The sequence below is a fragment of the Medicago sativa genome, chromosome 4, assembly GCF_051527215.1.
Source record: "Medicago sativa cultivar Bolivia chromosome 4, Bolivia_mono, whole genome shotgun sequence".
Classification (NCBI taxonomy): Eukaryota; Viridiplantae; Streptophyta; class Magnoliopsida; order Fabales; family Fabaceae; genus Medicago; species Medicago sativa.
Genome location: NC_140752.1, coordinates 52,727,440 through 52,742,884, shown reverse-complemented (window position 1 = coordinate 52,742,884; position 15,445 = coordinate 52,727,440). Strand labels below are relative to the sequence as shown.

Genomic DNA, 15,445 nt, shown 5'->3' with positions numbered 1-15,445 from the left:
TTCAAGGGAGGGGGAGTGTATTTTACTCTAATATAAAAGGAAACTTTCCCTTTCTTCTTATTGGGTATAAGGCATGAAGTTCATGACGACGAACCGTTTAGGAGAGATGACTATCTTCATGGTGGTTGACTACCGGCCCCGGTTGAACGGGGGGGGGGGGGGGGGGGGGGGGGGGGGGGGGGGGGTGGGTCGTGCACCTGCATAGTTCTCTTTGTTAACATTGAGAGGTTATGTGTCCTTGACCTTGGCACTTGAAACACTTAACAATTTTGTTGGTAGAAACATTTTGGGATGAAGTAATGTTTTTACCTTTAGGATCACTCATGGCCTCCTTAGGTGAAGAGGTACCCTCCTTCTTTTGCTTGTCCTTCTAACTTGAAGAATTGAAAGAATAATTTGAGCTTCTTCTCAATTGACCCTTCCTTTTGAGTTGTTGTTCAACCTTGATGGCTTGATGGACTAATTCCTCCAAAGACATGTAATGATGCAGCTCCACAATGTCACTAATGTCACGGTTAAGTCAATAAATGAACCTAGCCATGGTTGCTTCATGATCTTCCACCACATTGGCTCTAATCTTCGCCACCTCCATCTCCTTGGAATATTCTTCAACACTTTTAGAACCTTGAGTGAGTCTTTGTAATTTGTTGTGCAAATCCCTATGGTAATAGGATGGCACAAATCTCCTCCTCATGATTCTCTTCATCTCCTCCCAAGTTGCAATGGGTGGTTCATTATACCTCACCTTCTCCTTGACCATTTGATCCCACCATATTAGAGCATACTCCTTAAATTCAATGGCTGCCACCTGCACTTTTTCAACATCAGAATAAGCATGACAATTAAAAATTTGTTCCATTTTGGTCTCCCACTCTAGATATGCCTCCGGATCATTCGCTCCCACAAAGGATGGAACTTTGATCTTAATACTCCTCAGCCTATCCTCCCTTGGCCTATCATCCCTCCTTCTAGGCCTACTTCCATCATCCTCCCCACCACTTCCATCATTAGTTAAACTAGCTTTTAAATCATCAATTTGTTCTTGAAATTGTTCAGCTTGCACCTGCAACATGGCTTGAAACCTTGCTGTGAGTGCATCTATTAGTAACTTATTTGGACCTTCCTCAGTCATGATTCCCTAAAATTAATCCTCACAAGTGTTTACACTCACTCAAATTGGCTTTTTTTTTTAATGTATCACTCTTTCCTTTTTCCACTCAATTGCTCTTTTGAGTTCTTTAGAGAAACCAAGTAAATCAAGGTAAGAAAACTTTCAAAATGGTGAAAATCAAAACACAAACTTAACACAATTCAAGGAATGAAAAAAAAACAAAGGTTTGGAAATGATGTGATCAAGGAAACTAATTCAAATTTTGAAATGACAAGATAAATGGAAAACAAGGAAAGTGTGGCAATTAAAACACAAAAACGAAATTGATGAACACAAGCAACAATTCTGATTTTTTTTAATATATATATTTTTTTTCGATTTTTTTTTGTAAGATGAAAATCAGAATGATGAACAAGAAGAATTTGATACCTTTGAACTTTTGGCCCTTTTAAAAGGAACCTTGCTCTGATTACCACTTGATGAACACTATTTGGTGGAAAATGTTCATATTTGACTTTTGATTATGAATTGATAAAAATTGCTTGCTGAAAGATTAATTATAGGCACAAAACACAAGAAATAGAATGAAAATATTGTTAATGAAATGATGTGCCAATAGGAAACAAAAATTATGTATTGGGATTGATTTTGACAGTGATTTGAGTTGAAAACGAGAATTTGGCTTTGAATTGGTGTTTAGGCTGAATTATGGTTTCAAACAAGAAATGGAATGGAGAGTTTAGGGACGCCACACTTTCTAATCCTAGAAAATGATAAGTCTATGAAAGTGAAGATCACCACAAGAAAGGATTCTTCATATGATCAATACAAGGTCCAATCCAAAACCTAAAGAGCAATTACTCATTTTTTTAACAAAATTCAACTTGTCTTTTTATTCAATTTTCGTGTCCTATCTATAGGTAGGAGGGACACTTGCTGAATTACAAAGGAAAAGGCAAATAACTCTTAAGATTCCTTCAGCCAAATTAATCTATCATTATTTCTTATGGCTGAAGTAAATTAACATGAATACAAGAAATGGTTACAAGACAAATCAATGAATGATGGTGGCTGGTCTTGATGATCATGATGATGGTGATGCTAGGACGTGATTTTGATGATGGTGGTGGTTTCATATGCTGAAATGAAGTGCCTTCATTGTCTCATTGAAATCTTGTCTGATTCTGCCTTCTTTCCTCCATCAGATTAAATGCTCTTTAATGCTTTGTTTTTATTTTGTCTATAGCACTCCTTTGCACGAAATAAACACACAAAACATTCCATTTAAAGCTTTGGAAGCTTTAAAATGGATTAAACACACAAAATAACCATACTTAGTTTTTTTGGGCCAAAATTGGTCCCTTACACTTTTTATTACAACATAACAAAAATAACTAAATAAAATGGGCAGCAAGAGATGCGTCCCAGCCCTCCTCCAATGGTTTGATGCACATGACCATTTTACCCTCCATGCTTCCTAGTGTAGGTTTGAACTCCAAGACTTTTGCCACCAATTGAGTTAGCGCCTCCTTAGCTTTCTTGGCCCTTGCCCTTGTCATTGGTCCTCCTAGCCCTTGAATTGAAGCACTTGCATCATGGACAATTATGCCCTCATCCCCTCCCTCTTGAAAAGAATTCGTCCACGAATTGAAATCACGATCACCTACATCAAAAGGAGCTAAGTCAACAACATTAAAAGTAGCACTTATATCGTACTCACCGGGTAACTCAAGCTTGTAAGCATTGTCATTGATCCTTTCTAGTACTTGAAATGGTCCATCACCCCTTGGTTGAAGTTTTGACTTCCTTTGGTTGGGAAACCTTTCTTTCCTCATATGCACCCAAACCCAATCACCGGGTTCAAAAATCACCCTCTTCCTTCCTTAGTTTGCATGTTTAGCATACCCTTCATTTTTCTTTTCAATTTGCAACTTCACTTGCTCATGCATTTTCTTCACAAACTTAACTTTCTCCTTTCCATCTTTATGCTTCAAAAGAGAATTGTTAGGCATAGGTAACAAATCAAGTGGAGTTAGTGGGTTAAAACCATAAACAACTTCAAAAGGTGACATTTTTGTAGTACTATGCACCACACGATTGTAAACAAATTCCACGTGGGGTAAACATTCTTCCCACATTCTCAAATTTCTTGTAAGAACACTTCTAAGAAGAGTAGAGAGAGTTCTATTTACTACCTCAGTTTGACCATCTGTTTGAGGGTGACAAGTTGTTGAGAAAAGTAACTTTGTTCCAATCTTACCCCACAAGGTCCTCCAAAAGTGACTTAAAAATTTTGTGTCACGATCTGAAACTATGCTTCTTGGAACTCCATGAATGCGCACAAACTCCTTGAAAAACAAATCAGCCGCGTGGCTTGCATCATCTACCTTTTTGCATGCAATGAAATGTGCCATCTTGGAAAACCTGTCAACAACAACAAAAATAGAATCTTTCCCATTCTTTGTTCTAGGTAAACCCAAAACAAAATCCATGGAAATGTCAACCCAAGGAATTTCAGGAGCTGGTAACGGTGTATAAAGACCATGAGGCAAAACTTTTGATTTGGCCTTTTTACACATTATGAATCTTTCACACAACTTTTGGACATCAATTTTCATATAGGGCCAATAAAAATGTTCTTGCAGCAACTCTAAAGTTTTAATAACCCCAAAGTGTCCCATTAATCCCCCCTCATGCGCCTCTTTTAAAAGCAAAGTTCTTATGGAACATTTTGGCACACACAATCTTTTTTCTTTAAACTAATAACCAATGTGCCTAAAATATCCATTAATGGCAGCATGTTCACAAGCAAAAAACTTTGATGAAAAATCAGTATCACTCTCATATAAACTCTTAATATGCTCAAATCCAAAAACTTTAGTTTCAAGAGTGGAGAGTAAGGCATACCTTCTTGAAAGTGCATCTGCAACCACATTAGCTTTACCTTTTTTGTGTTTAATCACATATGGAAATTGTTCAAGAAATTCAACCCATTTGGCATGTCTCTTGTTCAACTTACCTTGCCCTTTTAAATGTTTCAAAGATTCATGGTCACTATGAATGACAAATTCTTTAGGCAGTAGGTAATGTTGCCAAGTTTGTAATGCTCTAAACAAAGCATACAATTCCTTATCATAAGTAGAGTAATTAAGGGAAGCACCCTTTATCTTCTCACTAAAATAAGCAATTGGATGTCCTTCTTGCATCAAAACAGCCCCAATTCCAACATTAGAAGCATCACATTCAATTTCAAAAGATTTGGAAAAATTCGGCAATGCTAAAATTGGTGCTTTGGTGAGTTTTTCTTTAAGTGCAGCAAAAGCTTGCTCTTGTTTCTCACCCCATTTAAAAACAACATTTTTCTTAACAATCTCATTAAGAGGTGCAACAATGGTGCTAAAATCTTTCACAAACCTCCTATAGAAACTTGCTAAACCATGGAAACTTCTTTCCTCCATCAATAATTAGAGAACATACCTTTCCTTGCACTAAGCATCTTGTATGGAAAAGGTTTTCCCTCTGATTTGATTCTTCCTCCTTGGCTTGGTTTCCCAACATCCTCCTAATCATGAGAAATTCACCATTTTCACCATCCTCCTCTTCTTCTCCTCCTTCATCATTCACGACACCCTCCTCCTCCACAAGGTCATCATTTTCTTCAATTCACATAGTTCTCTTTGTTGGACATTGAGAGGCTATGTGTCCTTGACCTTGGCACTTGAAACACTTAACAATTTTGTTAGTAGAAACATTTTGGGATGAAGTAATGTTTTTACCTTTAGGATCACTCATGGCCTCCTTAGGTGAAGAGGTACCCTCCTTCTTTTGCTTGTCCTTCCAACTTGAAGAATTGAAAGAATAATTTGAGCTTCTTCTCAATTGACCCTTCCTTTTGAGTTGTTGTTCAACCTTGATGGCTTGATGGACTAATTCCTCGAAAGACATGTAATGATGCAGCTCCACAATGTCACTAATGTCACGGTTAAGTCAATAAATGAACCTAGCCATGGTTGCTTCATGATCTTCCACCACATTGGCTCTAATCTTCGCCACCTCCATCTCCTTGGAATATTCTTCAACACTTTTAGAACCTTGAGTGAGTCTTTGTAATTTGTTGTGCAAATCCCTATGGTAATAGGATGGCACAAATCTCCTCCTCATGATTCTCTTCATCTCCTCCCAAGTTGCAATGGGTGGTTCATTATACCTCACCTTCTCTTTGACCATTTGATCCCACCATATTAGAGCATACTCCTTAAATTCAATGGTTGCCACCTGCATTTTTTCAACATCAGAATAATCATGACAATTAAAAATTTGTTCCATTTTGGTCTCCCACTCTAGATATGCCTCCGGATCATTCGCTCCCACAAAGGATGGAACTTTGATCTTAATACTCCTCAGCCTATCCTCCCTTGGCCTCTCATCCCTCCTTCTAGGCCTACTTCCATCATCCTCCCCACCACTTCCATCATTAGTTAAACTAGCTTTTAAATCATCAATTTGTTCTTGAAATTGTTCAGCTTGCACCTGCAACATGGCTTGAAACCTTGCTGTGAGTGCATCTATTAGTAACTTATTTGGACCTTCCTCAGTCATGATTCCCTAAAACTAATCCTCACAAGTGTTTACACTCACTCAAATTGGCTTTTTTTTTAATGTATCACTCTTTCCTTTTTCCACTCAATTGCTCTTTTGAGTTCTTTAGAGAAACCAAGTAAATCAAGGTAAGAAAACTTTCAAAATGGTGAAAATCAAAACACAAACTTAACACAATTCAAGGAATGAAAAAAAAACAAAGGTTTGGAAATGATGTGATCAAGGAAACTAATTCAAATTCTGAAATGACAAGATAAATGGAAAACAAGGAAAGTGTGGCAATTAAAACACAAAAATGAAATTGATGAACACAAGCAACAATTCTGATTTTTTTTTTAATATATATATTTTTTTTCGATTTTTTTTTTGTAAGATGAAAATCAGAATGATGAACAAGAAGAATTTGATACCTTTGAACGTTTGGCCCTTTTAAAAGGAACCTTGCTCTGATTACCACTTGATGAACAATATTTGGTGGAAAATGTTCATATTTGACTTTTGATTATGAATTGATAAAAATTGCTTGCTGAAAGATTAATTATAGGCACAAAACACAAGAAATAGAATGAAAATATTGTTAATGAAATGATGTGCCAATAGGAAACAAAAATTATGTATTGGGATTGATTTTGACAGTGATTTGAGTTGAAAACGAGAATTTGGCTTTGAATTGGTGTTTAGGCTGAATTATGGTTTCAAACAAGAAATGGAATGGAGAGTTTAGGGACGCCACACTTTCTAATCCTAGAAAATGATAAGTCTATGAAAGTGAAGATCACCACAAGAAAGGATTCTTGATATGATCAATACAAGGTCCAATCCAAAACCTAAAAAGCAATTACTCACTTTTTTTAACAAAATTCAACTTGTCTTTTTATTCAATTTTCGTGTCCTATATATAGGTAGGATGGACACTTGCTGAATTACAAAGGAAAAGGCAAATAACTCTTAAGATTCCTTCAGCCAAATTAATCTATCATTATTTCTTATGGCTGAAGTAAATTAACATGAATACAAGAAATGGTTACAAGACAAATCAATGAATGATGGTGGCTGGTCTTGATGATCATGATGATGGTGATGTTAGGACGTGATTTTGATGATGGTGGTGGTTTCACATGCTAAAATGAAGTGCCTTCATTGTCTTATTGAAATCTTGTCTAATTCTGCCTTCTTTCCTCCGTCAGATTAAATGCTCTTTAATGCTTTGTTTTTCTTTTGTCTTCAACACTCCTTTGCACGAAATAAACACACAAAACATTACATTTAATGCTTTGGAAGCTTTAAAATGGATTAAACACACAAAATAACCATACTTAGTGTTTTTGGGCCAAAATTGGTCCCTTACACTTTTTATTACAACATAACAAAAACAACTAAATAAAATGGGCAGCAAGAGATGCGCCCCAGCCCTCCTCTAATGGTTTGATGCACATGACAATTTTACCCTCCATGCTTCCTAGTGTAGGTTTGAACTCCAAGACTTTTGCCACTCATCACCAAGTACAACTGAAGCACTTGCCCTTGAATTGAAGCACTTGCGTCATAGACAATTATGCCCTCATCACCAAGTTGATGGCTAAGAGGAGAGAAGGAGTTGACTTTGAGCACAATCGTCAATGGAGAATCGGCTTGTAGGGTTAACTGAAACTGAAACTGTCAATATATAAAGGAGATAACTAATTTGTACTTCCATTTTGTGTGCTACCCCCTATTTTTATATGCTCGGGCATTGATATGTCGAACTTGTCCCTATGATGTGATGGTCCAACGATCATTGTTCCAGGCAAAGGACTTTGAGGCGCTTAGAGTGTATGATTTGTAATTGTTCTCCCAAGTTTTCTGTTGATAGATGAAGGAGATGGGCAGTGTAGGATCCTAGTCGCCGGACCAAGGGTATGATGCACCTTTATGGTCTTTGAGACCGTCTTCACTATATTTTCAAAATTTGGAGGAGTTGACTAATGGGTTGTAGTATGGCCAAGCCTTTGGAGTTTAGGCTCGTTGTGTATACGACCTTTGGGGCCCTTGTCTTTGACAACAGAAGGAAGGTTGGTCTAGGCCGTGTTGAGGGAATCTAAAATTCCTTGTTGCTCCTTTTTAGGAACTTGGACTGCATGTATTTTGTTTGGGTTGTGATGTTTTTATCCGGCTCTTTTTGATGTAATGTGTGAAATGACTTTGCCTTTCTTTACGTTTATTGGGCCATGCTGTTGGTGCCTTGTCTTGTCTTATTTTGGTAGTGCTGCTCTCTCTCACTTTCTACGTGACTTGTAAGCTTATCTTTCTCTCAGACTTGATCTGGCCTTAATCCTTTGAGGATACACTCAGTCACCCTTTTCGTGTTCCCTATCCGGGATGCCTCAGACTTGATTGAGGATGGGGGTTACCATCTGCTTTGACTCATGGTTTTCCAGTCTCTGTACTACTACAACCTAATGGTCTGTGGTGGAGGGATTAAGTGAATCTGTGCTTTCATGGCCTAATCGTCTGTGATGGAGTTGTAGCCTTGATGAAGTTGTCATATGCATGGTTTTCCCAGGGATTATGGTAATACTTCGGCTATTCTTGAGGATATATGTTCCTTTAGTTTTTGGCATATGACCCCATCCACTTCACATGTTCTTCTGATAACCCCAAACTTGCAGTTTTTAGAATGCAGTCTTGAAACCCTATAAGAACCATTCATATTCATTCTTCATATTTGTTCTGAACCGACCCAAAAGATCTTTGGCCCATTAACTTAGGCCCAATATAGTCTAAAGCCCAAACTCCATGTTTGGTAACATTGCTCGCAACATACCTCCTCCCCACGAGGGGGTGCACGAAGCAAACTAGACCGGTACAAAAGAACTCCAACGTCTCCTTGCACATTTTGCACGTTCTCGCAATAAACTACCTGGCGGTTATACTTCCCACGATTTCGTAACCGCCAGGGCCAGGTGTGCCACCACAACGGCTCTGCACCCCTCCACCTCTATAAATAGGGGACTCAATGCAGTCCCCAAGGTAGAACTCTTTCCTCCTCTAAAACCCTCACTCTCTGAATCTCTACTGACTTGAGCGTCGGAGTGCCTGCAGGTACACACCCCCCATCCGCTCCAGGAAGCATCCCAACACATTCTACCACCGTAGCAACCACCGCATTCAAAGCACCGGTAGTCACCTTCTAATCAGGTACGAACAGTGGCGCCATCTGTGGGAAATATATAAGCTCCCCCATTTTTATACTCCTAAAAACCAAAGCTTTCCAAAAAACTACCATGACTACCAATGGTGCCCATTCCCAGTTACGAAGTGAGGTGCACGTCCTCCAACAGGATGGCATGACATCTACGCCTTCACCTGTGGAAACAAACAGGGAAGAACCAACTCACATTGTTCCTCTCCAACAAAGACCTTTACAAGGTTCCCCACGACCTACGGAGACACCCGAGGATGCCACACCAACCAGTGTCCTTGTCAGTAACCCGATCCGCACGGTTCAACGGAAGACGTCGTTAATCGAGGAACATAACCGACGCTTGATGGATCTAGAGCAAGCGGGTCTCGTCGTCTCAACTAGGCGAACTCCTTCCCCAACACGTAGCAGAAGGGGAACGAGCCCTCACAGGCCCCGTTCTAGATCCCCTCAGCGTTCCGTAAGCATCAGATCTCTGAGCTACACCAGGAGGTCATCAAGGAGGTCACCAAGACGATCTCCTCCAAGAAGATCCCTGCCTAGACGAAGCGGACGCTCTTGGTCTCCCTCCCGGTCTGAGGACACTCGCGATGCTCGTTACGACCGTAACGCTTACGGCCCATTCACACGATGCATCCGAGAAGCTCCTATCCCTCGCGGGCTGGAGAAACCTCCGTAAATGGACTCGTACGATGGGACGACTGATCCAGACGAGCACATCGAGAACATCGAGGCAGTTCTCACTTACAGGTCGGTGCGAGGCGCCGTCAAATGTAAGCTCTTCGTCACTACTCTGAGACGAGGAGCGGTCACCTGGTTCAAGAACTTAAGGAGAAACTCCATCGACTCATGGAGCGACCTCTGCAACGAGTTCACGACCCACTTCACAGCTTCAAGGACGCAACCAAAAACGGTCGCATCCCTCGAAGCCATTGTTCAAGAAAGGAGCGAACCCCTCCAAGACTACATCGAGAGGTTCTACAATGAAGCAGTCCAGGTACGAGGTGCCAATGAAACAATGAAAATGTACCTCATCGCCAAAGGTCTGCGCGAAGACACCGACGTCAAGAAGGCTGTCGCTTGGATCGCCCAAGGACTCTCAACGAGTTCCTAGCGATCGCCAAGATCTACATTGCTTATGAAGATGAGCTGTACGCGGACCGCCTCAATAAATACAGGAAGGAGGAGCCTGCTGCTGAATCCTCCAAAAAGCCCTTCCCCGAGAAAAAGAAGGAAGGCAAAGCTTCTCGGGAAAGCAAAAGACCCAACGGTCACTTCACCGAGTACACTCCGTTGGCCATGTCAAGGGAGAAAATCCTCGCTGAGATCACAATAGCCGATCTGACAGAAGTTAGCATCAAGCCACCAAAGGCTCCATCTCAGGAGAGGAAGGGGATCGACAAAACAAAGTACTGTCGATTCCACAAGTGCCACGGCCACACCACCGATGAATGCATCCATCTGAAGGATGCCATTGAGCTACTCAGTCAGAGAGGCAGGCTCAAATAGTTCATCAAGAACCCGGAGGCAGAAAGAAGGACCGTCAAACTCAACGGTGACGGATCTGAATCGGGTAAAACCATCGCCATGTCCGTGGAACACCTCGGAGATTTCCCTAACAACGTGGAAATCACCCCCTATTCATGCACATGGGAATAGTTTCCCACCGCCAACGTCATTACTAGAGGGGCGTTGAACATTTCAATGGGAAGCATGAAGAGGAAATTCGAGGAGCTCATGAGCGTCAATACCATGGCTCCCTCCTATCGCGGGGAAGGCCACCTTTGGCGTTCTATGATTCTGAACTACCTGGTGGGGCTTCAAATTCCACCAATCATTTGCTCGTACAAGCATCAATGGCCAACGCAGACGTTCGACGAGTCCTGATCGACACAGGGGCCTCGTGCGACATCATGTACACCAGCCTGTTCAAAACTCTTCAACTAACGGAGAAAAACCTTTCTCCCTACGTTGGGGACAAACTCTATAGCTTCAACGGCTCATCCACTCATCCCTGGGGATACGTGGAACTATTGGTCACCTTCGGCGAAAAGGAGGCCAAGAAAACAATAAAGTCCCATTCTTGGTGATCGACTGCCCGTCTCTCTACAATTGCATTATAGGGAGAACCGGGCTTGCCCAGCTAGGGGCTGCATGTTCAACCGCTCACCTGAAGTTGAAGTACCATGCAAAGGAGGGCATCATCGCCTCTCTCAACGGAGACATCGAAGCTGCAAGGAGATGTTTCCTCCAAGCCAACAAATCCCAGAACTCGGTTTCCCAATCCAGTAAACCTGCTGATGACAAAGGGAAAGCTGTCGCGAGCACTCTGGATGCCAACTTGGTCGAACTTGACCCCAGGTTCACCAAGGAGGACCTGAAGGAACAAAACCTGAAGAAGAAGGATATGCTCAACGCGAAACTTCTTAGACCTATTCCTGATGGTGAGTTCGAGCTGGTCCCTTTCGGAAGCGATCCTTTGAAAAATTTCAAAATCGGCAAGGATCTCCCCGAACTTGTCAAGAACCAGCTGATCGACTGCCTCAGGGAGAACGCCGATCAATTCACATGGAGCGCTGCTGACATGCCCGAAATCGACCCTAGCGTCGCCTGTCACCAGTTGACAGTAGATCTCGGAGTTAGCGCTGTAGCCCAGCGACGTAGGAAACAGTCTCCTGAAAAATCAGACGCTGCTGAAAAAGCTGTAAAAGACCTCCTAGAGGCAAACTTTATTTCTGAGGTTAAATACACTACATGGCTCTCCAATGTTGTACTTGTCGAGAAATCTAATGGAAAATGGCTTATGTGCGTTGACTATACCGATCTTAACAGGGCCTGCCCTAAAGACGCATATCCCCTTCCTAACATTGATAAACTCGTGGATAATTCCTCCGGCTACAAACTCTTATCCTTCATGGACGCCTATTCTGGGTACAACTAGATACCCATGGCTGAAGAAGATAAAATGAAAATAGCTTTCATGACCGAATCAGGGAACTACTACTACAACGTAATGCCCTTCGGTCTACGAAACGCGGGGGCTACTTATCAACGTATGAGGAACAAAGTTTATGACAAGACACTTCTGGGCGACATTCTCGAGCTTTACATGGATGACATGATCGTAAAATCCCAACAAGAGGTAGATCATGCCACCATCTCAAAAGAGTGTTCAAGCAAACTCGGAAAAACAACATGCGACTCAACCCAGAAAAATGCACCTTTGGAGTCCAAGGGGGTAAATTCCTTGGTTTCTATCTGACATAAAGAGGAATCGAGGCGAATCCAGAAAAATGCCGCACATTTACTGAGCTTCCAACACCCCATTCCAAGAAGTGCATCCAAACACTCAACGGAATGCTGACTGCCCTCTCCAGATTCGTGGCTAAGTCCGCACAACACGCATTCCCCTTCTTCAAACTCTTGAGGAAGGAAACGAAGTTCGATTGGACAGAGGAATGTGAGAATGCTCTGAGGCACCTCAAGGACATCCTATCAGCGCCGCCCGTACTCTGTTGACCCGACCAGGGTGAAACACTGTACTTGTACCTATCCGTCTCTTCTGACGCGGTAAGCGCCGTGCTCATCAGAGAAACGACGGAAGGATAAAAGCCAGTCTACTTCACCAGCAAAGCCCTACTGGGTCCAGAGACGAGGTACCAGAGGATCAAAAAGGTAGCTCTCGCACTCCTCACATCGGCCTGAAGGCTAAGGCAGTAATTCTTAGCTCAAACTGTGGTGGTCCAGACGGACCAACCCATCAGACAAATCTTGGGCCGCCCAGACGTAGCCGGTCAGATGATGAAATGGTCACTCGAATTATCCGAGTTCGACATACATTACGAATCCAGAAAGGCACTGAAGGCACAAGTGTTAGCGGACTTCCTCGTCGAGATGACTTTCCCAGCAGAGGATAGCCCTGAGGATTGGACCGTCTTCGTAGACGGATCATCCAACTCCAAGGGAAGCGAAGCCGGGATAATCGTAGAAGATAACAAAGGTATCATTGTCGAAATTTCCCTCGCTTTGTCTTTTCCTGTTACCAATAACACTGCAGAGTATGAGGCCTTCTTAGCTGGCTTGCGAACCGCCAAAGACATGGGAGCCCGAAAGGTGAAAATCTTTACCGACTCACAACTCGTAGCTTCCCAAGTCACCGGAGAGCTCCAGGTAAAAGAGGACCACCTCCAAAAGTACGTCCAGTTGGTACTAGAGAAAATGAAAGAGTTTGAAACCGTCGAAGTAACCCACGTTCCTCGCGAACAGAATACTCGGGCGGACATTCTTTCAAAACTCGCAAGTACACGAACTGCGAACAGAAACAAAACAGTCATACAAGAGGTTCTCAGCGAACCAAGCATCCAGGATAGAGGAACTCTCCCTCAAGAGATCAATACGATCATCGGAATGGAAGACTGGAGGGGAACCATCTCTCGATACATAGAGAACGGGGAACTCCCTTCTGACCCGCAAGAAAGGACAAGGTTGAAGCGAAGGGCCTGTTCATTCACTTTGGTGGACGGAACTCTATACAAAAGAGGCTTCATCATTCCCCTAATCAAGTGTTTAGGACCCAACGAGACCCAAGAAGTCCTTGCTGACGTTCATGACGGCATATGCGGACAACACCTTGGTGCCAAAGCTCTCATAAAAAAGGTCCTACGAGCAGGGTACTATTGGCCCACCATGTTAAAAGACGCCCAAGATTATGTAAACCTCTGCGATAAATGCCAGCAACATGGGGACATGCATCTAGCACCCCCCGCTGAGCTAACATCTTTGGTTTCTCCTGCATGGTGGGGCATCGACCTTCTGGGACCGTTCCCTAAAGCCGCTGGACAGCTGAAATACCTCGTAGTCGCCATCGACTACTCAACAAAGTGGATCGAAGCCGAACCACTGGCTAAAATCACAGCTAAAAACGTACTCCGTTTCTTCAAGAGAAACATCCTAGCAAGGTTTTGAGTACCTGCTCTAGTCATATCCGACAATGGTACACAGTTCATGGACCAAAGGTTCCAGGACTACCTAAGGAATATCGGCATCAAACAAAGCTTCACCTCCGTCGAACACCCTCAAGCCAACGGTCTCGCCGAGGCTGCAAACATGGTCATTTTACGGGGGATACGAAGAAGGCTAGACATGGCCAAAACTCAGTGGGCTGAATAGTTACACGCGGTCCTTTGGGCCTACAAAACTACTCACCATTCCACGACTGGCGAGTCACCTTTTCGACTCACGTACGGGACAAAGGCAGTCTTACCCATTGAGCTAACCGAACTCACATGGCGTACCGACGCCAACGCTGACTTCCCTGCCAACACGGCAAATCTACGTGAGGAGCTCGAATTTGTTGATGAAGTCAGGATCGGAGCGACCTTGTGTGAGGCAGCGCTGAAATAAAAGATAGGCGCTCACCACAGCAAGAAGGTCATAAAAAGAGAATTCGAAGTGGGCAACCTCGTCCTCCGACGAAACCAGAAGGATTCCGAAGAAGGGAAACTCCCCGCCAACTGGGACGGCCCTTACAGGATCTGGATGAAGACCGGGACGGGGGTTTACGAACTCGAAGATCTCCACCAAAACGCAATTCCAAGGACTTGGAATGCAAAAAAACTCAAAAGGTATTACACTTAGATGGCAAACAACGCCAATTTACTCTAGTGTACATTCTCAGTTCTATACAACGAACTCGTCGCTCTCAAACGAGCAAATAAACGGAGGAGGAAAGTCGTGCCGCTCCAAATCCAAAAAGAAGAAGGATGAGAGAAATTTACACAACAAATCCTCTTACTCCTCAGTATGTACGCTTACTGCTGCGACATCACTGCTCGGCATGTTAGGTAGAACCCCAGCTCGCGATGGGTGATTCACGCCTCAGTGCGTTGAACTTAGAAAGGTTTCTTCGTTCACCCGCTGTTACACGTCCACAGCTTTGGACACACATTCAGATAAACGATCTCTTGGATGTGCAATAATTCTAACTAATACTCCGCGTAAACAGTTGGAAACCTCCTGCCCAAACTCTTCCTTGCAAAACAACGCAAAGGTAAAAACTTTACAAACAAAGTTACCTGGGAAGAAAAGGGCAAAACTTTGATTTCATCAAGTCAAAGTAACAAAAAGCCTGGCGGGCATGCTAAACTCTCCAGTCATTAAATCACTTCGTCGATATAATGACTGCGGGGGTTAGTCCATCCCACCGCAGCAAAACACACTTCGACTTAAAAAGCTTCACACTTCAAGAGCGAACAACAATATAAGTGGAACAGTTAAAGAGCATACGGATTATTGCAGTATGTGAAACACACAAGACAGATGGTTCGCTCTCAACAAATACTTCAAACGGTATTAAAAAGCCTCACACAACGAGCAATCAAATTCAAAACATTATACTTGAATGTAAAATATACGTTTCAGACAAGTGTAATTGAGAACGAGGCAATTATATTATAAAAGTGCTAAAACCACGAAGGGCGCACAATGTCATTACAAGCATAATTGTTGAAGAAATTAATTACAAGGCCTCATCGGGCCTGGGCTTCATCAACATG

At 42.6% G+C, this 15,445-nt stretch overlaps 1 protein-coding gene across 1 annotated transcript; it reads right to left on the bottom strand.

Annotated features, from left to right (window-relative positions):
• Nucleotides 1-2,033: 2,033 nt before the first annotated feature.
• Nucleotides 2,034-5,939, bottom strand: LOC146929771 (uncharacterized). Its single transcript, XM_085708255.1, has one exon. The coding sequence runs from the start codon at nt 5,708-5,710 to the stop codon at nt 5,099-5,101; it is 612 nt and encodes a 203-aa protein (XP_085564381.1). The 5' UTR covers nt 5,711-5,939; the 3' UTR covers nt 2,034-5,098.
• Nucleotides 5,940-15,445: the final 9,506 nt, after the last annotated feature.